Source organism: Pyrgilauda ruficollis, unplaced genomic scaffold (genome assembly GCF_017590135.1).
Source record: "Pyrgilauda ruficollis isolate IOZ18807 unplaced genomic scaffold, ASM1759013v1 scaffold16, whole genome shotgun sequence".
NCBI classification, from domain to species: domain Eukaryota; kingdom Metazoa; phylum Chordata; class Aves; order Passeriformes; family Passeridae; genus Pyrgilauda; species Pyrgilauda ruficollis.
This window is the reverse complement of record NW_024514764.1, coordinates 13211742-13232644: the sequence shown is the minus strand read 5'-3', so window position 1 is coordinate 13232644 and position 20903 is coordinate 13211742. Positions and strand designations below refer to the sequence as shown.

Below are 20903 nucleotides of genomic sequence, written 5' to 3'. Positions count from 1 at the left end.
GATGGTCTGGGGTGGTCAAAGAGAATGGGAAAAGGGAAAAACCACAGGGCCCAAAAAGGGTCTCAAAAAGGTGCATTTGGTTCCTTCCTTCCTTCTGCCATGAGCAGAAAATCCTTTACACCAGATGCTTCTCAAGCTCAGACAACCAGACATTTATCCCTCATTTTAAGGGCTTTTGAGGCACCTTTGTCTATTTTTGCAGCACATCCTTCAATCCCAGGAGGAAGCTGGTGAGGTGAGAGAGGCGAGCTCCGTACTCCAGAGGTGCCCACAGAGCTGCCCTCACCTGCCACACACACCCTCCTCCTCTTCCTCATGCACAGGAGGGAGTCTCCAGGGCTGCATTTGTGCAGTTTCAGTTTGGGGTTTCAGTTTGTTCTTGGGGAAGGAGCTGGTGAATCACCAAACCTCTCCTTTCACAAAGGTCTCAAAGGAGACTCAGCTCCCTGCCCATGGAGCTCAGAACTGCCCTGCTCACCCTGCAGCAGCACTGGGGGGTTGGTTTGAGCTCTTTTTGGTTTTCTGAAAGCCAGCTCTGTGTTTCTATAAGAAAATCACATCTACAGCACACTTAGAGCTGTTCACCCACGTGTCCACGTGCTTTGGTCATCCCACATTCCCACAGGAGCAGCAAAAATTCCACTGGCATGGAGGAACCCACAGGGCTGAGACCATGAAACATGGAAACACAGAATATCCTGAGTGGGAAGGGAGCCACAAGGACGTGGATTCCAACCCCCAGTCCTGCACAGCCACCTCAACAACCCCACCCTGGGCATCCCTGAGATCATTGTCCAAGCACTCCTGGAGCTCTGGCAGCCTCTGGCTGTGCCCATTCCCTGGGGAGCCTGGGCAGTGCCCAGCACCCTCTGGGGGAAGAACCTTTCCCAAAATGCAGCCTGACCCTGCCCTGGCACAGCTCCAGCCATTCCCTCAGGTCCTGTCACTGAATTCCAGGCTGTGCCTCTGTGGGAGTGCCACAAGAGGAAACCCAAATCCCCCAGGGCACAGCCTTGCCCACCTGCCAGCTGACTCCAGCTCAAGCTGGACATCAGGAGGAATTTCTTCCCAGAAAGGCTGGTCAGGTGTTGGAAGGGGCTGCCCAGAGAGGTTTGGAGTCCCCATCCCTGCAGGTGTCCAAGGAAAGCCTGGAAGTGGCACTCAGGGCTCTGGGCTGGTGGCAAGACAGGGATGGGTCACAGGTTGGACTCGATGATCTCAGAGCTCTTTCAAAGCTCTCCTGAGATTCTGTGAATGGGAAGAGACAACACAAACACCTTCTCCAGTTTTCTAGAGCACTTTTTTTGGCAGACAGACCTAAACTCACATGGCACTCATCATCTTGGGTGAGTCAGGTTTCTTGTATGTTAAACAAAGGTATTTGAAACTAATAAAAACAACCCGTAGGAATGTGTCGGTTCCAGTTAATGCATCTGGCAGCTGCCTGGATGAAGCTGTCACTTAATTTGTTATCTGTGTACAGAGATAACAGAAAGGCAAGTGACATTTCATCAGACTTGATAAGCCTATAAGGGATTAGCATGACACACTCTAAATTACAGTTTCTGTGGTTGTCAGCTCCTCAGGACCACAGAGGGCTTCAGACCCTGGTGCCAATGCCACAGCAGGGCACCTCACCCTCCCAGAGCTTGGGCAGGACGCACAGGGAGGTATCTGCTTTATCCAAAAGAGAAAAAACAAAAAGATATTTAAATTGGGCTGTGGGCAGGGGGAAATGAGGGGAAATGGTTCTGAAAACTTCCCAACCTGGACATTATGGATGCAAAAAAGAGGCACACGGTGAAGAAGTTGGATCAGTCTGTGCTGATCCAAACCTGCCTGCATTTGCTGGTCAGGCTTAAAATCTCCATTACCACTTGAGACACCAACACCAGGCTGAGGTGAGTGGCTGCTGACACTCCAAAGAACCCACAAACAGAACACAAGGATATTTGCTGTGCCTGCCTGGTCCCCACAGCCCCTGGACTCCTCCTCTCACCAAGCATCACCCAAAGTGGAGCTGGAGCCCCTCTGGAGCCAGGCTGGCAGAGCTGGGGGTGCTCACCTGGAGAAGAGAAGGCTCCAGGGACACCTCAGAGCCCCTGCCAGGGCCTAAAGGGGCTCCAGGAGAGCTGGAGAGGGACTGGGGACAAGGCATGGAGGGACAGGACACAGGGAATGGCTTCCCACTGCCAGAGGGCAGGGATGGATGGGATATTGGGAAGGAATTGTTCTCTGGCAGGGTGGGCAGGCCCTGGCACAGGGTGCCCAGAGCAGCTGTGGCTGCCCCTGGATCCCTGGCAGTGTCCAAGGCCACGTTGGACATTGGGGTTTGGAGCAGCCTGGGATAATTTTCTTCATTTGTTCATTTTGATGACTGGGCTAAACCCAGTACCTTATCAGGCATTTGGGAAAACCACCAGCACTGAAGCTCAAACTGCTTTAGATGCATGCAGTAGATGTGAGCAGCTCTGAGCTCCCAGATTTGAGGGTTTCAGCTGAAGTCTGAGCACAGCAGCTCCCACCACACTCCTACTGGCACACCACCAAACTGAACACTGCACCAAACTGAACACCGAGCTCAAGCCACGAGACAGAAGCCACAGTCCTGATTTTGGCCAGCAAGAAACACTTCAAATAAAGCTTTTGCTTCCTGTGTGTGTCTGTGGCTGCTCACAAACCCTCCTTGGAGCCTGAGCAGCTGAAACTCAGAGCATTAAATAGTGAAAGAGGATGAGGTGGTTTAAATAGCTGACTTAAATCCTGCTGGAAAGTGAGAGGTTTAAACTGCTTGAAGCCAGCCAGGCTGCCTGGAGCTGAGCACAGCCTCAGGCAGCAGGAGCACATCTGAGGGTGGCATGTGCCAAGGGGGCTCTGGTCACCCCTGTGCCAGGGACACAGCTCAGACCAAGGGATTCCTCCTGGAAAAGGACAAGGGGCAGATGGGGACAAGGAGGGGAGGTCACCTGGCACCTCAATGACACACCAAGGACTCCTTGCAGCACCCCCATCCCACAGCCCCTGTACCCTCTGCAACCCCAGGCTGTTGCACCTCCAAACCCCAGGACTCTGCTGCCAAGGACACCCTGCTCCAGGAGCCCTCAGAGCCCACGCTGTGATGCCATGGGCCCCTCCCAGCACAAAGAGTTTCCTTGCTTTGATGCACTGAGCTCAGCTCAGCAATGACCCCGAGCCTCCAGCAGCGACAGCTCCACATTCCAACTCACACACAAAGGCTCGGCACTGGAAGCTCCCACGGAGGTGAAGGATTCCCCAGCTGTGAATTCCCTGTTTAGAAAAGGAAAAGGAAGCTCTAGGCCTCTCCTCACCACCCTTATGGATGCTCCATGTCTCCAGCACACAGCAGATGGATTCAGCAGGACAGAATATCCACTGTGCTTGTTTTAGGTGTGATCCCTGAGGGAATTCAGGGCTGTGCTGGGCAGCCAACCCCCCCCTGCAACCCCTGAGCCTGCCAGCAGCTTTCCCTCATATCCTGGCAGAGGTCAGGGCTCAACCAGATCCCAAAAAGACATTCTTTGGAGGGTGAAGGGGGGTGGGAGATTTCTAGTGGCCACAGCAGCCAGGCACCCCCCAAGAAGAGCTGGTGGAGCTCAGAGCATCAAATCGTGTGGTGTCTCACAGGGATGGTGCTGACCTGGGAATAAAATCAACTCTCAGGGCTGCTTTAATCTGCAGAGTCTGGAAGCAAATCCAAAGGGGGCAAAGAGGAGGAATGAGCACTGACAGATTCCTGACAAAGACCCCAAAATACCCGAGCAAATGGGCTGCAGCTCCCACCAGAACAGGGAAGGGAAGGGAAGGGAAGGGAAGGGAAGGGAAGGGAAGGGAAGGGAAGGGAAGGGGTGTCCTGCTTGGCTGAGACAGGACGTGAAAATCCAAGTACTTCTCATGTAACTTTAATTACTCTCCCCTGACTGCCAGAAGCCCAGATCTGCTCTGAACATCCTGTATCTTTGTATTGTGAGACAATCCCTGAACTCAAGCAGAGAGGAGGACGAGCACTGCATTGGCAGAAGTGCCAAACTGAGGGATTTTTAGCACTAAAAAGGAGGCAGGGCCCACAGCAGCTGCTGTCCTCTCTCTCATCCAGGTGTGTGGCCTGGAGTGGCCCACAGGAATTCACCTGAGAGAGAACACACTGTATAAACCTCTCATGGTTACACAAAGGTGGATGCAGCACCTCCACCCTCCGTGTTTAACATGAACATGAGCTCCCTAAAAACCCACCTTGCCTCTCAGGGCTAAACCAATCCTTTCAAAGAAAAATGTCTATTTTTAAATGCTGATGACAGAAGCCAGAGTATCCTTTTTTCACTTTTGGGAAATGGGCTGGAACTGCTGAAGCTCCTGCAGCCAAACCAAAGGGGCTGTGCCAAAGACACAGCTGTCCCACAGAGCTCCCTTTAGAGCCCACACTCCCGGAGCCCAGGGGCTGCAGTGGGATCAGTGAAATGCACTGATCCCTGCCAGTGCAGCATTTCTCTGGGGTCAGAGCACATCCATCCCCCGTGCTGGGTGCTGAGAGAGTATTCCCAGCCCGGCAGGGTGAGCACAGCTCACGCTGCCTGCCCGCAGTCTGCAGGGGTGGGAAGCACAGCTGCACCATTCCCAAAGCCAGGAACAGCCTCCCAGCACTCCACTTCTGTGCCTTCATCACCATAAACAGCCAGGCCCGGGGGGAGGCTGACAGCTCTGGCTCCAGCCCTGTTCACAGGATCTGACTCCCTAACTTGCTGAAGGAGCTGGCACTTCACAAAGCACTCAGAACCTCAAAGCAAGTTTCTATTCTGCTGCAATTACACCTAATTAAGTAACCTTTAAAACACCCCCGAGGGGAGGATCTCATTACAGGGAGCAGCCCTGGCCAATTGTGAGTAAGCAGTGCAAGAACTGCATTATTTATTTCACAAGTGGCAGTGCTGACCCAAGGCTGCTGCCAGGATTTTGCTTTCCCAGCCTTTCCCAAAGCTCCAGGAGAAGCTCAGCAGGCAGATCGAGCCTGCCCAGGTCTCTGTTTAAAGGTCCATCACAAGCAACCCTGGTGAAGATGTTTTCTGCACCATCCCTCCCTAATCTGGCCCAGAGATCAGCTCATCCCTCCCATCCCTTCATCCCCAGGCTCCAGCACTGCAGGATCCAGACACTTTCCTGAGGAGACAAAGGAAGCCTCAGCCTGGTTTGTTCTCATCTTTTCCTGCCACAGAAGAAATAATCAAAGCTCCTGTTTAAGGCAGAAGGGAAATAAGCCTCCTGTATTTAGCAGGGGAATGATTATGGCAAGGATAAACCTGCAAGTGTTAAAAGCAGAGGAATGGGAGAGAGATCACCCACAAACAAGACAGAGAAGGAACAAAGTGAGCAAGTCCCAAGGGGAAGACAGATCCTCTTCCCAGGAAGACCAGATCCTTGCCATTTAATACACCCACGTGCCTAACAAATCTTTGTTTTCCCAGGAATCCAGGAGAAAAGCTTCTCAGCTTGCCGCAGCTTTTGCTGTTCATCACCTCCTTGGGGCAGCTTCTCCCCCAGTCTTGCCCCAAACCCCAAAGCCTCTCCCAGGCTCCTTCTGCAGGAAGTACCAGAGTGGAGAGATGCAAATACAGAATGGACAGGAGAGAACTCCCTCCCCACCAAACTCCTCTTTTCCCCTGTTGGAAGGGGGAGGAAGAGATGTCCAGGCCAGCTGTGAGCAGAACCAGCCCAAAGCTGATGCTGAGGACCAGATCCCCTCCACTCACTGGGAACCTGCAGAGACTTTCCTTCAAACACTCCAAATTCACCAGGAAGCAGGAAAAAAAGCCAGAATATGTTTCAAAGAGCTGGCAGCCAAAGAAGCCTGAGGACCCACATCCTTCCTGCCCACAGCCAGGAGAAACCAGGACAAACAGATCCAGCCAGGCCCCAGTGCCGAGCCTGGAGCTGAACTGGAGACCTCCACCACCTGCAGCACTCACATCTGGAATTTTGGGGTATTTTCCCTGCTGGTAGAAATTCCTCTGGTCTGTACAGGACCTTTCTGGACTAACCCCACCAGGTCCATGGATATCTGGAGGCAGGAACACCTCCATGCTCAGCAGGGCTTCAGGAGCCTCAGTCTGTGGTATTTAAGTGTGTTCTCAAATGCCAAGTGTGACATTTCCAAATTATCCCTCAATTGTTGCCACTGAAGCATAAAAACATATTTAAACAAACAACTTCAAGGATGGTTTGGAACTATTAACAGGAATATAAGTTACGCTGAGATGGTTTTAATCCAAATTTAATTGTTTGTCTCAAGTGTTCCAGATTTCCTGTCTCTCCCTAAGTGCTCAAAGGCTTCAGCAGCCACGATGCTCTACTCTAAACATTTATTTGTTTAATGAACTTGAAGAGGGTTCTTCCTCCACCCTCCAAGCCTTTGTTTCTAGCTTTTGTTCCTCTGATGACAAGGCAAACCTGTTCTCACCCTTCCAAAGACGGCTCAGGGGCAGGAGGCAGGGTTAAATCAAGAAAGAAAAGAAGGTTTAGAGCCTGGTTACTGCTGAGATAAAACACACACCTGGGTGGAGCTGCCTTGGGGCAGAGCCCAGTGCCACCAGAGCCACCCTGGGCTGTCCTGAACAACAGGGACACGGAGCCTCCCCAGGGGTTGGAGCTGATCTGAACAACAACAAAAAAAAAACAACAACAAAAACCCCAACACAGTCAAACACATCAGGAGGTCACACACTGGGCTGAATATGAAAAAAAAAAAAAAAAAAAAAACAAAAAAACACAAAAACCCCAACACAGTCAAACACACCAGGAGGTCACATAGCGAGGACGAGGCATTTTAAGATGCTGAATGTTTTGTCTGGCGTGGCAAAGCTCCCTGCAGCAAACCCAGGTGTTCCTGTGGTGGAGCTGTTTGGTACCAGAGGCTGCCCAGGTTTAGAAGTCCAGGATATAGAGGTGTGTGAATCCAGCATTTCTGGGGTTTGCTTCCCTGTACTCCCCTCCAGGTTGGAAAGCAGCACAAAACATCCATGGTACATCCCAGACTGAACCCTCCCACTGGCCTGGCACACTTGCCCTCCCAAAGCACAATGTAAGGCTGTAGCTCATACGTGGATTACAGTCAGAGAATCACTGAATTATCTGCAGAGGGGCTCCAGCCCTGGGCTCCCCTGGACTCTCTCCAGCAGCTCCAGATCCCTCCTGAGCTGGGGGCAGAGAGCTGCTCCTCTCAGCTGTAAATGCTGGGATTCTGGGGTACACAGAGCTGGGGCAGCAGAGCTGAAGCTGCAAACAGCAGCAGCTGAGCAGGAGAGAAGGAACCTGCCTGGCCCGGCCCTGCTGTGCCTGCCACCCTGGCAAAACTGAAATTATTGTACCACAAACAAGCCTGAACCAGACACCAGCAAAACATAAAGACTCATTTATGTTTTAGAGCTGCTTCAGGTTATTCCCCTCCCTTTGCACCCCTTCGGGCAGCTCCAGAAAGGGCAGTTTGTGTGAAGGACACACAGCCCACATGCCAGAGAGGGGAAAAGAGCCCAGAAGGGATCAAAGGCTCAGAGGTAGATTCCTGGAGCAAGGCAGAAGAGGCTGAGATTCCATGCATAGTTTGGGAAGCCCAGGAGCTCAGGGACTGTAAGCACTGGGCATGAAGGCATCACCAAGCAAGCAAACAGCCCATGGCACCTCTCCCAAGCAGGAGAGAGGCCTGGCATGTGCTCCAAGGCTCTGCAGGTGTGTGCCAGGCTGGCAGCCAAGCCTGCCCTGCACAGGTACCCAGCTGTGTGCCCTGGGCTGCCACCAGCAGCCCTCCTTCACCCACCCCACGGTGCCACCACGGAATGGATGCTCACATGGCCTGGAGGTGCAGCTCAGAGCACAAGAGAATTCCCTGCTGCACGCCAAGAACCCTCCTGCTCCAAACCAAGGTCTCCAGAATGCTCCTATTGCACACCCAGACCTCTAGCATGCTCCTGCTCAAACCAAAGCTTCCAAAATTCCACATGGACCCTTCAGGGAAGGTTCCACAAACCCTCCTCTGCTCTGTGCATCCTCCCTGCCAGGACAGTAGTCCCAGAGTTCCAAGCAGCCAGAGAGGATTAGCTGGTTGCTGCATCCATTTAGCAAACACAGGGAAAAAATTCCACAAGGATAGCCAAATTTTGTTTTTCCCCCCAGCTGTAAACTCCTCACACACACCCAGTGAGCAGGGTGAAGAACAGCCACTCCCCTGGAAAAAACAGGGAATGTGGCCAGGCAAAAGGGAGGCAACAGCTGCCTCTTCACCCCTGCCCAGCCAAAGGCAGCCCCAATGGCCCCCCAGCTTCTACAGCCAGGCTGGGACTGCATGGACTGGATGTCATTCCCCCATCAGGGCCTTTCAGTGCAGAAACCCCTTCTGCAAGCAGAGCCCCTGGTTTCTGTGTTTGCTTGGGATTTTATGCTGTGTTTGTCTGGGACTGTGGGATGGCAGAGCAGCCTCACCCTTTGCTTCCTGCCTCATCTTCCTCCCCTTCTTTCTCTCTAAAAGCTGCTGGTTGGGGCGCCTTGGACTTGTGCACGTTCTGCTGGAGCCCAGCTTCCCCCTGGATTCTGGCAAAGGGATTTTCCACAGCCAGGCCCTGCCAGATGACGCAGCTCCCACAGCAGCTCCTCTCGCTCTGCCTTTCCTCCTCCTCCTCCTCAGGGGACAGGAGGAAGCAGGAACAGGCTGAAAAGCCCTTCCAGCAGCAGCAGTGACTCAAACACAACGTAACAGCACTGGCATTTCACCACGGGACACTGCACAGAGGGAACAGGAGCTCTTTCTTCTGGAAATCTACAATGTGTTATTAAAAAAAAAAAATAAACTGGGGCTGCTCACCATGCTGCCAAAGAGGGAAACAGCCTGGAACAAAGCTGTAATCCCCCTTGGGACACTGACAGGACACAGGACATCCCCAGAGCTGTCACCAGCCCATGCCACGCGGAGCTGGGACACACCAGGACACACAAAGAACTCAGGAATTCATGTCATTTCATCCAGCACACAAATTCCCAGCAAAAACCACTGTCCCTCAGTGCTTCAGCTTCAACAGGATCACAGAATGTGGGAACAGGGAGAAAAGGCACTTTAGTCACTGGCATTCCTGGGAAAAGGGGATTTGCTGTGGCACTGGAAGGAGCTGGATGGGGAGAAGTCTCCCAGCAGCCTCCACAATTCCCTGCTTTAAGAGCAGTTTTCTCCCTAGAGAGGGAAAAACCCTGACCAAAATCAGCAATTAAGTGCCTGGACCAAGCCCACAGCCATGAGGAGCCCGCATGCCAGCAGTGCTGGAGCCATCCCTGAGCCACTGAGGCTCTGTCCTGTAGGCTCCTGCCTTCCTTAGCAGACACCTGGCTGTTCAAACCAAGACAGGCTCTCACATTCTCAGTTCCCTGGAGGAAAAGCCCAGCCCAGCCCCAAAAGCTGTGCCAGGGAAGGATCCACCACCACTCACAGGGATTTGGGCTCTTCCAGCTGCTCGCCCCATGGAGCCAACACCAACACTCCAGCTCGGCACTAGTGGCACTTTGGGAGGAATTGTCCCCATGGCTCTCCTTGGTCATGTCCCCTCCTCCTCCCTCACCCCACAACCCACAGGACCATAATAACTTCCTCTGCCCCACACCAGCTCCAGCAAAAGCTCTACAGGGAAGAGGAAGTCTCATCAGAACCCAAAATTTGGGGAGAAGAGACCATTTGTGCTCTGAGCCATGCAGGAAGGCCAGGCTGGCACTGCCACTGCTCCATGGCATTTTCAGGGCTGTTCCTCAGCCTTGGAAGTTTTGGGATCCCAAAACAAGGTTCCTGCCAGGGGCCACTGATGTGCACTGTGACTCCCCTGTGAATACAGAGCTCTCTTTCAGCCTGGAGCTGTCTGCTGCTACCAGCACTCCAAAGGCCACCAACAAAGGACATGGAGCTGGAGCCATTCCAGAGCCCATGGAGATGCTCCAGGGCTGGAGCCCCTCTGCTCTGGAGCCAGGCTGGGAGAGCTCACCTGGAGAGGAGAAGGCTCCAGGGACACCTCAGAGCCCCTTGCAGGGCCTAAAGGGGTTCCAGGAGAGCTGGAGAGGGACTGGGGACAAGGCATGGAGGGACAGGACACAGGGAATGGCCTCCCACTGCCAGAGGGCAGGGATGGATGGGATATTGGGAAGGAATTGTTCCTTGGCAGGGTGGGCAGGCCCTGGCACAGGGTGCCCAGAGCAGCTGTGGCTGCCCCTGGATCCCTGGCAGTGCCCAAGGCCAGGCTGGATGGGGCTTGGAGCAGCCTGGGACAGTGGAAGGTGTCCCTGCCATGGCAGGGGGTGGCACTGGATGGGCTTTCAGATCCCTTCCACGCAAATGTTGGAAGATCCAAAGCACAGACACACGAAGATAGGAACAAGCAGTGACTGTGAGAGCAGCCGGAGGAAACCCCTGATGTTTCTCCCACTGTGGCTGCAGCCTTGTCTCTGCTGGGAGGCCTCAGGCCTGAACCTCAGCACCAGCCTTCCCTGTGTGGGAAGGAGACTGAAAGATGCAAAGATTTGAAAGTGGAAAATGAAAGCTGAGAGGAACTTTAGGGCTCTGCCTGACATGGGACAATGAGGGGAGCACCATGTCCTGCAGCCTGGGCTGGCTCAGCACATGTCCCAAAAACCTCGTCAGGAGAGCAGCTCAGAGCACACCCAGAGCATGGACTGCACTCTGAGAGGAGCTGGGAATGCTTCTGGCATGTGGGAGAGTCACTGCAGGTACAAAATGCGCAAATCCCCAAGGGCAGAGTCACTCTGTATCCACAGGCACCTGCACATGGGGACGAGGCCTGGGATCAGCCCCAGGATCGGCCCTGGGCCCTCCTGGCAAACACACCCGGAGGGGTCCGGGAAGGGAACAGGGCTGGGAAGGGGCTCAGGGAGCTGGGAAAGGGGCTGGAGCACCAGGAGGGGCTGAGGGAGCTGGAAAGGGGCTCAGCCTGGAGAAAAGGAGGCTCAGGGGGACCTTGTGGCTCTGCACAACTCCTGACAGGAGGGGACAGCCAGGGGGTCGGGCTGTGCTCCCAGGGAACAGGGACAGGATGAAGGGAAACGGCCTCAGGCTGGGCCAGGGAGGATCAGACTGGATACTGGGAAAATTCCTTCGTGGGAAGGATGGTCAGGCACTGGCACAGCTGCCCAGGGCAGGGGTGGACTCCCCATCCTTGGAAGAGCTCGCAAAAGATGTGGATGTGGCACTGGGGACACGTTCCAGTGGTGGCCCTGGCAATGACTCAATGATCCCAGAGCTCCTCAGAGCCTCCCTGACTCCCAGCCCAGCAGAACCAGTCTGGCAGCTTTGTACCTCCATTCTCCACGGTGCCTGAATTGACAAGGCCACACGGAGAGAAGGGCTCCCACTGCTCCCCCAGGGCTCAGCAGAGACCGGCCCGGGGTGCCAGGCCAGGAACCCACACGGGAATTATGGAAAGATGGAGCCAGGCATGAGGAACAGGGAGAAGCAAGCCATGCTTCACTGCCAGCAGGTTCCTAGAGCTGGAATGTTGGTTCATTGCTGTTCAGGTTCCATTCCTAGGAAAAATGTTGGTGCCAGTGCAGAGGGGATGCTGAGGGTGGCCCAGCAGAAACTTTCCCTGCCCAAGCAGCTGAGGCTAAAGGGAAGTAATTTGTTTTGCAAAATTCCAAAGCCAGGAATTAAAAAAAAAAAAGGCCCCTGGGTTCCAAGCAGATCATTCCTCTGATGATGAGCAGCAAACGAAAGTCAAACAGGACTAAAGTGGAGAGCAATTCTGTGGGCAATTGTAATGATTATCAATTATTGTCTGGGCTGAGTTACATAATGCTATCAGCAGCCTGGGAATGCTTTGGGAGAGGTCTCTGTGGGCAAGAGCAGTTCGAAATGAGCCCTGTGTTGTGGTGCACTATCATATTCCAGTTAATTATGGTGACCCCAATCCAATTTTAATCAATCACAGCCTCAAGAAACACTCTTCTCCTGAGAGGAAGCTTCTTGTGAATCCACCTCTCTTCTCTCAGTATTTACAGGGGGTTTATAAACGGAGAGGGAGAAGGAATTTTACACAGGCAGTGACAGGACAAGGGAGAAAGGTTTGAACTGAGAGATTTACATGGGATATTACAGAGATTCTCCCCTGGCAGGGTGGGCAGGCCCTGGCACAGGGTGCCCAGAGCAGCTGTGGCTGCCCCTGGATCCCTGGCAGTGTCCAAGGCCCGGCTGGGCAGGGTTTGGAGCAGCCTGGGACAGTGGGAGGTGTCCCTGCCATGGCAGGGGGTGGCACTGGATGGGCTTTAGATCTTTCCAGCCCAACCCTGAAATCCCTCAGATGGTCCCTTGGCTGCTGCTGGGGCTCCTGTCCCAGCCTGGGGCAGTGCCCACCCCAGAGCAGCTGGTGCTGCACCCACACCCCCGCCCTGCTCCCTCAGCCACAGCCCGTGCCAGCTCTGCAAAGCTGGGGCTCATGCTTCTCCTCCTCCTGGATAACCAGGGTTTTTTTATTTGCAGGAATGAATGCCAGAGGAGCAAAACTAACCCTGATCAAAACAAATCACAGCATGGTTGGAGTTGGAAGGGACCTTAAATCCCAGCCAGTGCCACCCCTGCCATGGCAGGGACACCTCCCACTGTCCCAGGCTGCTCCAGTCTCACTTTGGGCACTGCCAGGGATCCCGGGGCAGCCACAGCTGCTCTGGGCACCCTGTGCCAGGGCCTGCCCACCCTCACAGGGAACAATTCCTTCCCAATATCCCATCCAGCCCTGCCCTCTGGCAGTGGGAAGCCATTCCCTGGGTCCTGTCCCTCCATCCCTTGTCCCAGGTCCCTCTTCCAAAAATCCACCCCCACTCCACCTTCACTGCACTCTCAACCTGCAGGAGCCAGGCAGAATAAAAGGTTGATTTAATAAACTGGGAGCTGGGATAAAATTACCACCAGCACCCTCCTGCCAGCCCATGCAGACAAACCCAGCCTTTGAGCATTCACAGTCCTGCAGGCTCCATCCCTCCAGGATAAGCCATCCCTCCATCTGATCCCAGCCACAAACACATCAGCAGAGCTCTGCCCAGCTCTGATCTGCTCCCAGCCCTCCCCACCACTCCCAGGAGGCCTCCCAGGAGCTTAAAGCCAAACCCAGGCAAGAGCAGCTAAAAAAACCCAGGAGCACAGGAATCATCTCTTCCTTGGAGGCTTTTGGGATATTTATAAGTGAATCAAGTGAGCTGAAAACGGAATTTGCAAAGCAGCCACCACCTCGCCCAAAATTACACAAAATATGTTGGCTTGGAAGCGTTTTCCTCTCTGAGGGAGAAAGAAAAACTCCTGTCTTGGAGCTCCTGGAGCACACAGACCTGTTATTTATTGATAGTGGTAAAAGCCCTTTGAAGAGGGAGGAGAGGAGGGAGGAGGAGAGGAAAGGGCTCCCACCCAATCTCCCAAAACCCACAAATTCCCTGCCATGATTTTATGTGGGGGAAAAAAAACTGGGCCCTTGGTCAAAGCAAGCAAAATATTCCAGATTTGTTGCTGTCTCAAGCACACAGGGGTGTCCACAGGGACCTCCTGCACACCCAGAGCATCCCCCACTGCCAGCCCAGCCCCTCTCCACAGCAGGAACCAAACTCCAGGAGCTGGACTTGGTGGTCCTTCCAGGCCAGGACATTCCATGTAGTTAAACAGCAATTAAAGCCTCTGGAAGGTACAGCAGCAGCAGCACAGTTGGAGGCAATTTAAGCCTCACTGGCCTGTGAAACCATGAGAGGTAATTTTAGAAATCTCTTCATAAAACCAGCATTTCCTCTGCTCAAACTGGGTAAGAACCATGAGAAAATGGAAAAAAAAAAAAAAAAAAAAAAAGAAAAAAAAAAAAGGGGGGTTTCCTCATGACAGAGATCATTAGATTTCACAGGGAGAAAACCAAGGGGAAGAGGGAGGACATCCCAAATCAGCTGCCAGGTCAGCATGGCCAGGGGAGATGGAAGGGGGAAGCCCTGGGTCCAGGTTCCCACCTCCCCAGGATGCACCAGAGGGAGCAGGAACAGCCAGCCTGGCATCACCATAGGGGGGAACCTCTAAAAACTGCAGTTTGACACTACCCAGACTTCAATACAGGAAATAACTGCCAGGTTTTCAGATTGTTTTATTCAAAAATAAAAACCAACTGCAGGATTCTTTGCAGCTGCTGTCTGGAGTGATCCCTGTCAGCCCCCAAATGGGATTTGTTCTGCAGCTCTCAGCTCAGGCTGGGCACCCCCTTCCAAGAGGCTGAGAAAAGTACAAAAACCTGATAAAACCCCTCAGGAACCATCCCCAGAGCGAAAGGTAAAAGCTCAATATGGAGAGCTCAGCTGAGGATGAGCTGAGGTGGTGGCAGGACAGGTACTGAGGGATGGAAATGTTAAAGAAAGCAAAACAAATCCCACTGGAATGAAGCTCAAACTGATCATCAAGAGGAAAAAGAAAAGGCTGAAGATCCCTTGGAACAGGAGCCTTTGGAAGTGAGTGAGACAAACTCTGGGATTTCTCTTAATTGAGCCAAGGCAGTGAGATCATGTGGTGCAAGAGGCTTTTCCTTCTCCAATTGTCTGTTAGATCACAACAGAAAAGGAAAAACAACCCTAGGTGCCAGCAGGATGCTTGTCCTCAGCCTTACAAACAAGCCATTCTCCTCTGAGCCTGCTGGAAATAAATCCAGGGAGAAAAGCCCTGGGCTCTGTCACCTCAGCCAGCCAGACACAATGTAGGGCTACGGTGGGCAAGACACAGAAAATTTAATTTTGGAATGAAAATTTAAACCAAAAGTGGCTGCACAATGGCCTTAGGTTCTGTGCAACCCCCAGAAGTGTGACACAACCCCTCCTGCTTTACAGGGTGACATAAAAGTGACATCAAGTGTGTCCCCACCTCCCTGCTCGCTGTCTAAGCCAATCCTACTCCATCCTTCTGCCCCAGCCAGCGGCTCCAGGGAGCAGCAGATCCCAGAGAAAAGCAGGCAAAAGGGGCAGGAAGGAGACAATAACAACACAGCACCACTGGCAGCTGCCTCCCAGGTGGTTTGGGAGCAGTCCAGGGGTTTTGGATGAAAAATCAAGTGGTTCTCAGGGAAAGTCAAGTTGTCCTCAAGACTTTTCTGTCCCACATCTTGTTTGTAAATCCACGGAGCATATCAGGGGTCCAGGGGAACCTTCCAAGTGGCAAAACAGTCCATGCTGGACAAACCCCCTCCCGGGAGAGGCTGTGGGGGGACCATCCCAAGGCTGTCCCCTCCCTGCTCGAGGCCACCCTTGGCTCAGGTGTCACCCCCAGCACCACCCTCCCACCACCCCTTTGAAGATGAAGGTACTGGCAAGAGCTCAATCCCTATCAGCTGTTATCACTGCAGATCAAAACAAACTGCCTTTATCTCTGCCTTCATCTCTACCCCATGCCAGCAGCACAGCCACAGAGCTCTCCCAGCCAGCCCTCCAACACCCCAAGCTGCTTAAGGAAAACCCCATCCCAATCCCATTTTCTATCCCCATGGAGAGAAAAACACCCATTTCATCTGACCAGAAACCCACAATCCCGTGGTGTTTATGGAATAAACGCCAGCTGGTGCCTTCCCTTTGACATTTAGCTAATAATTGTTGCAGCCAAACGAGCTGACAGCGCTCACTCAGCAGCCCATGAATGCCTCTGGTGTTTGACTGAGCGCTAAAGACAACACTTGCTGCTCTCCAGCTCCTCAGCCATGTGGATACACACACACACACACACAGGCTCTCCTGCAGCCCTCTCCAGCCTCGGCAATCAGCTGCTTGTGCTTCAGTTTAGCCATTTGTTCCACCACTATGAAGCCACCCCCGTGGGCAGGAGAAAAGGAAGCAGGTACCTCCAGCAAGGGGCTGGAATTTGTTCCTCATTAACTGCCCTCGGTGATTACCCAGGCAGCATCACACCTGACCCCTCTCTCCCAGCATCCCAGGCATGGCTGTGGCACAAGCTTCATTCACACCTTGAGGGTCCCATTTAGTCCCCTGAGCACTGTTTTACCCACTGGGGATGTTCCTGCCCTTTAACTCCCACCTGAGCTGGATCTCCATTTTTCAGAAGCCCCACTTTGGGCCCAAGTTCCAGCTGCTTCACAAAAAATAGGTCAAGGAACTCCCCCAGAACTCCTCCCTTTATTACTCCACACATCAGGGGGCTCAGGCTGGATATCAGGAAAGGTTCTTCCCCAGAGGGTGCTGGGCACTGCCCAGGCTGCCCAGGGAATGGGCACGGCCCCGAGGCTGCCAGAGCTCCGGGAGTGCTTGGACAATGCTCAGTCAAGGGTGGGATTGCTGGGGTGTCTGTGCAGGGCCAGGAGCTGGACTCAGTGATTCTGGTGAGACCCTTCCCCCTAAAGGGGACCCTGAAGGTGTAAATAAAGGTTGTGCCACAACCAGAACTGGGGTGCTGTGAGAGAGGGCTGGGGGTGTGACGGCTGCCTGGGTAATCACAAAGGGCACTTAATGAGGAACAAATACGATCTGCTGGGAGCTTACAGACCCAACCACCAACCCCTTCTCCTCCTCCCTCAGTGTGCCCTGGTCCTTTCTAAGCTGCAGACTCACACCAAGTCCTCCTGCACGCACAGGCATCACCTTTCCTCCTCTGCCAGCCCCCTGGAGTGCCCAGGACCTGCTGGCCCAGGCAGTGCCACACCAAGCTCCCCAAGGTGCTCAGCACCTGCTGTCCCAGCTGTCTTGTGTGCCAGGAGCTGCCAGGAGCAGCCTCTTGCTGAAGAGAAATGGCTTTTCAAAGCATCATTTATGGCAGCACGGGCAGCATTGGCTGTGCTCAGCAGGAGGGAACAGGGAGCCTGCAGAGCCCCTTCCCAGACAGATCCATGAGGACAGACACCATCCAATGGCACAAACCCTCCAGGGTCACTCCTGAGCTTCGAGTGACCTTAGCAGCCCACAGCCACTCCCAGGCCGTGCTCTGAGGGTGTTTTCCAGGCCCAGTGAGGCCCCCCTGGAGCTCTGGCTCATCCCCACACCAGCACCGGGCGCTGCCGGGCTGAGCTGCACCCCCAGAGCCACCTGCCACGTCCCCTGCCACGCACACGCCACCTCCTGTCCCCATTCCCCACGTCCTTGGGCTGCTCCACGCCAAGGGACACAAGGCACACAGTCCCCTGGGGAGGTGGCACGGTGTGCAGGAGCCCCCGTGGACAGTCTGCTCCTGCCTCCTCTGCTGGGGACAGCAGTGGGACACGGCGGTGGCACAGGGAGCCTGGCCCGCGGCAGGACAGGGCAGAAGAGAGGATGCAGGAATAAAAGCCTCTCTGCTGGCACAGGCAGGAGCAGCCGAGGTACCCGAGCTCACACCTTGAGACCCCCTGTACACACAGTGCCCCCTCAGCAACACAAAGAAGTTCCCTGTCCCCATTCTGCAGGGCTGTTTTTCTAAAACAAATGCCTTTGTTTTATCTTTGAGAGGTGTTTCTAGCAGGAGGACAGGGACAAAAAGCCCTCCTCCACCGAAAGCCTCCTTCACACATGATTTGCTTTGTCATGGCACTTAAATACCCGCGCAGCAGCCACGGATGGAGAACGAGAGCAGACCGGGGCAGGCACAGGAAACTTCACAGCAATACCTGCGTTCCTTAAAAAAATAAATCTTCTTTTCCTGGTAGCGATGCCAGCCCAGGCCAATGCAAGAAACACCAACAAATCCATCTCCATCCCCTGGTGAGCGCTGCCGGAGCTTGCTCCATTTTGGGTCAGCCCAGGCAGCTTCAAATTACATCGCCCGTGATCTGCTGCAGGGGAACACCGGCTCGCCAGGGCACAAAGCAGCAAAAAAGGGGAAAAATACATAATCAGGCTGTCAAAGCCGGGACGAGCGAGGTAGCAGGGAAGCAGGGAATGGCCTGGGCTGGAAAGGCCCTGCAGGATCACCTCGCTCCAACCCCGTGCCACCGGCAGAGATGCTCCCGTTATAGGGGGACCCACGGTCAGCAAGGGGGGCACGGAGCAGCCCCAGGGCCCGGCATGTCCCCCTGGGCAGCCGAACCCCGAGGCGGCAGCGATGGAGAACAAAGAGCCGCGGGCTCCCGGCGGCGCTGCTCCCCGACCCCGGCAGCTCCGGCTCCCCCGGGCGCAGCGGGAGCCGCTCGGGCCGGGTGCCCTTCACCCGGGGCGGCGGCGATGCCAGCGCTGTCCTTGGGGACACTGCCGCTCTCCAAGGGCCGCAGCCGGACAGAAGCCACCATCACCATCATCCTCGGGCCGCGGGGCCACCGGGCACCAAGCGGTGCCGCCACCCCCGGTGCCCCGGCCCGGGCCCAGCGCAGGGCTCACGGCGGGCAGGTCCGGTGCCCGGTGCTCACCTGCTCGGCGCCGTAGGCCGTGGCGAACTGCACGAACTCCTCCACGCGCACGAAGCCATCGCCGTCGCGGTCCAGGGCGTCGAAGACCGGGCGGAGGCGCGGCTCCTCCTCGGGCGGGGGCTCGGCGGGGCTCTCCGGGCCCGGGCTGCCCCCGGCCTCCCCCGGGCACCAGGGCGGCGGCGCCGCGCCGGGAGCGGCGGGCTCAAGTGCCCAGAGGTCCAGATCCAGCTCCGGCTCCGGGCCCAGGTCTGCCTCCGGTTCCAGCTCCGGCTCTGGGTCCACGTCCAGCTCTGGCTCCGGTTCTAGTTCCCGCTCCGGTTCTGGTTCCAGCTCCGGTTCCCGCTGCAAGTCCAGGTCCGGCTCCGGTTCCAGGTCCAGCTCGGCTTCTAGGTCCAGCTCTGGCTCCGGTTCTGGTTCTAGCTCCCGTTCCAGGTCCAGCTCCGGTTCTGGTTCCAGCTCCGGCTCCGGTTCCAGCTCCGGCTCGGGCCCCGGTCCCGGCCCCCGGGGCAGCGGGGGCTCGGTCCCAGGCGGACGCAGCTCCATCTTCACCGCCGGCGCTCCGCGCCCGCCGCCGCCCGCCCCGGGCCATGCCCCGCGGCCATACCCCGCTCACATCGGGGCGGTGCCGGTGCCGGTGCGGTCCCCGCAGCACTCACGGCTTTGTGCGAGGAACGCCGGCCCCGCCCGCCGACACCGGGGACGGCCCCGCAGGTCCCGCCCTGCCCGGGGAGCGGCGGCTCCGAACGCCGGGGCCGCGGTTCCTGCCCGGGACCGGGGATTAGGGGAGGCGGCGGCGGCGCCGAGGAAGAACAACCCTGCAGCCCGCCCGCCCGCGCCGCCGCTCCGGGGCCGCCCGCGGACAACCGGCAGATCCAGCCCGGCCGCCGCCGCAGTAGCCGGGGCGGTGACGTCACTCGCCTGCCGGTCCGGTTCGTCCCGCCCCTCGGCGGCGCGAGCCCGTGTCGAGGCCACGCCCCCACCCCGGCTCGCGCGCGGCGGGGGCGTGGCCGGCGGGAGGGGCGGGGCCAGGCGGAGCGCCAGCACGTGGGACCGGGGGGCACCGTGAATGGGGACCCCCAAATGCCCCTGCTGAGAAACCGGGCTCCGGGACCCCAAACCCCTGTGGGGGGAACCGTGCAACAGGACTGCCGGCTGCTCCAGGTGTGAGCGCCAAATCCCTCCGGGGAGATGAGCCGTGCTCCGGGACCCCCAACCCCAGTGGGACAGCGCTGTGCCTCGGGATGCCTGAGCTGCTCCAGTGGGGAACTGAGCACCGGGACACCCTTGGGACCATGTCAGTGAATTAATTAATGCCCATACTTAGGGCTCACAGCCTGCAGGCTCGGTGCAGCTGCAGTTTCTGCTGGAGCACCGGGATGACCCCACTTACACACCCCTGAGCTGAGCCAGCAGGTGGAATTACAGCCCCTGGGTATAATTAGCAGCAAACTTGATGAGCAAGAGCATCCCTGGCCCCAGTGACCCTGCCCAGGCCACGGATGTGCGACATCTCAGGAGCAGCCTGGCTGGGCCGCAATGTGTCCCCCAGCACACTCAGCCCCGAGAGCCAGAGCTCAGCAGCATCCCCAGAGAGGATGGCACCCCTGTCCAGCCAGCCCAGCGCTGGAAGGATGGAAACCCCCGCTCCAAATCCTCTTCCTCAGCACAGCCACTCCTAAAGGCGAGCAGGGCAGGAGGGGGCTCCTGGGTCAGTCCCACAGGGGGAAGCACAGCTGCACCTGCCTCAGCTATGCCCTGCAAAATCCCCTGGGCCATACCATTCCCAGTTTCCAGAGAGCTCAAGCAGCCAGGGCTCCTGTGTGGTTCCTGCTGGCAGGGAGCGAGGTGCCTGCAGGGCTGGAGGTGACAGCCTGATGCTGTGAGGCAGCTCCGTGCCCCTGGATGGGCTCCTGCAGCTCAGGCCATGCCAAGGCTGGGCCCGGAGCTCTGCCCTTCCCGATGCTGGGGACACGTGGCCAAACTCAGCTCTCTCTTCCTGGGGTGGCCAAGGAGCCAGGACAGCCCTGACAGGGCCCAAGTCACCTGGTCATGGTGGAACAGTGAAATCCACGGAGACTCCCAGAACAGGGCTGCAGGTCAGAGATGAGGCTGCAGCTGGGCAGAAGGGCCAACACAACCTTCTCCAGGAGAAAACACATCCTGTGAGCCAGCAAGAGGAATACTGCAGCCAGAGCCAAATCCCAAGAGCCCAGGCAAAGGATCCACCCAGATCCCAGCCCAAGCACAGCATCCCCATCCCCCTGAAGGGCTGAGCCTCTCACCAAAGCCCTCAGCACCTTCCCACCACCTCTGATGCTGGAACCACCTTCCCAGAGCCCTGGGGCTGAGGAGCTGGCAGCTACCCAAGCCCCGTGGCCTGGAGCACTGGGGCACCACAGAGCCAAGGACTGGAGCCACACGAGGCCCTGGCAGTGGGAGCAGTGGCTCTTCCCCTCCCTCAGTGCCCAGTCTGGACCAGTCAGCTGGGCAGGGCACTGGTGCTCATGCAGCAGAGAGAGGCATCACTGC

General features: G+C 56.1%; 1 protein-coding gene across 2 annotated transcripts in view; it reads right to left on the bottom strand.

Annotated features, from left to right (window-relative positions):
* Positions 1-19066, bottom strand: part of RAB11FIP3 (RAB11 family interacting protein 3) — a 77278-nt gene extending 58212 nt beyond the window's left edge. For both annotated transcript variants that reach the window (XM_041462135.1, XM_041462136.1), the window contains exon 1: positions 18375-19066. In XM_041462135.1, the coding sequence (XP_041318069.1) occupies positions 18375-18917 (543 nt within the window). In that variant the 5' untranslated portion in view covers positions 18918-19066. The remainder of the gene's footprint in view (positions 1-18374) is intronic.
* Positions 19067-20903: the final 1837 nt, after the last annotated feature.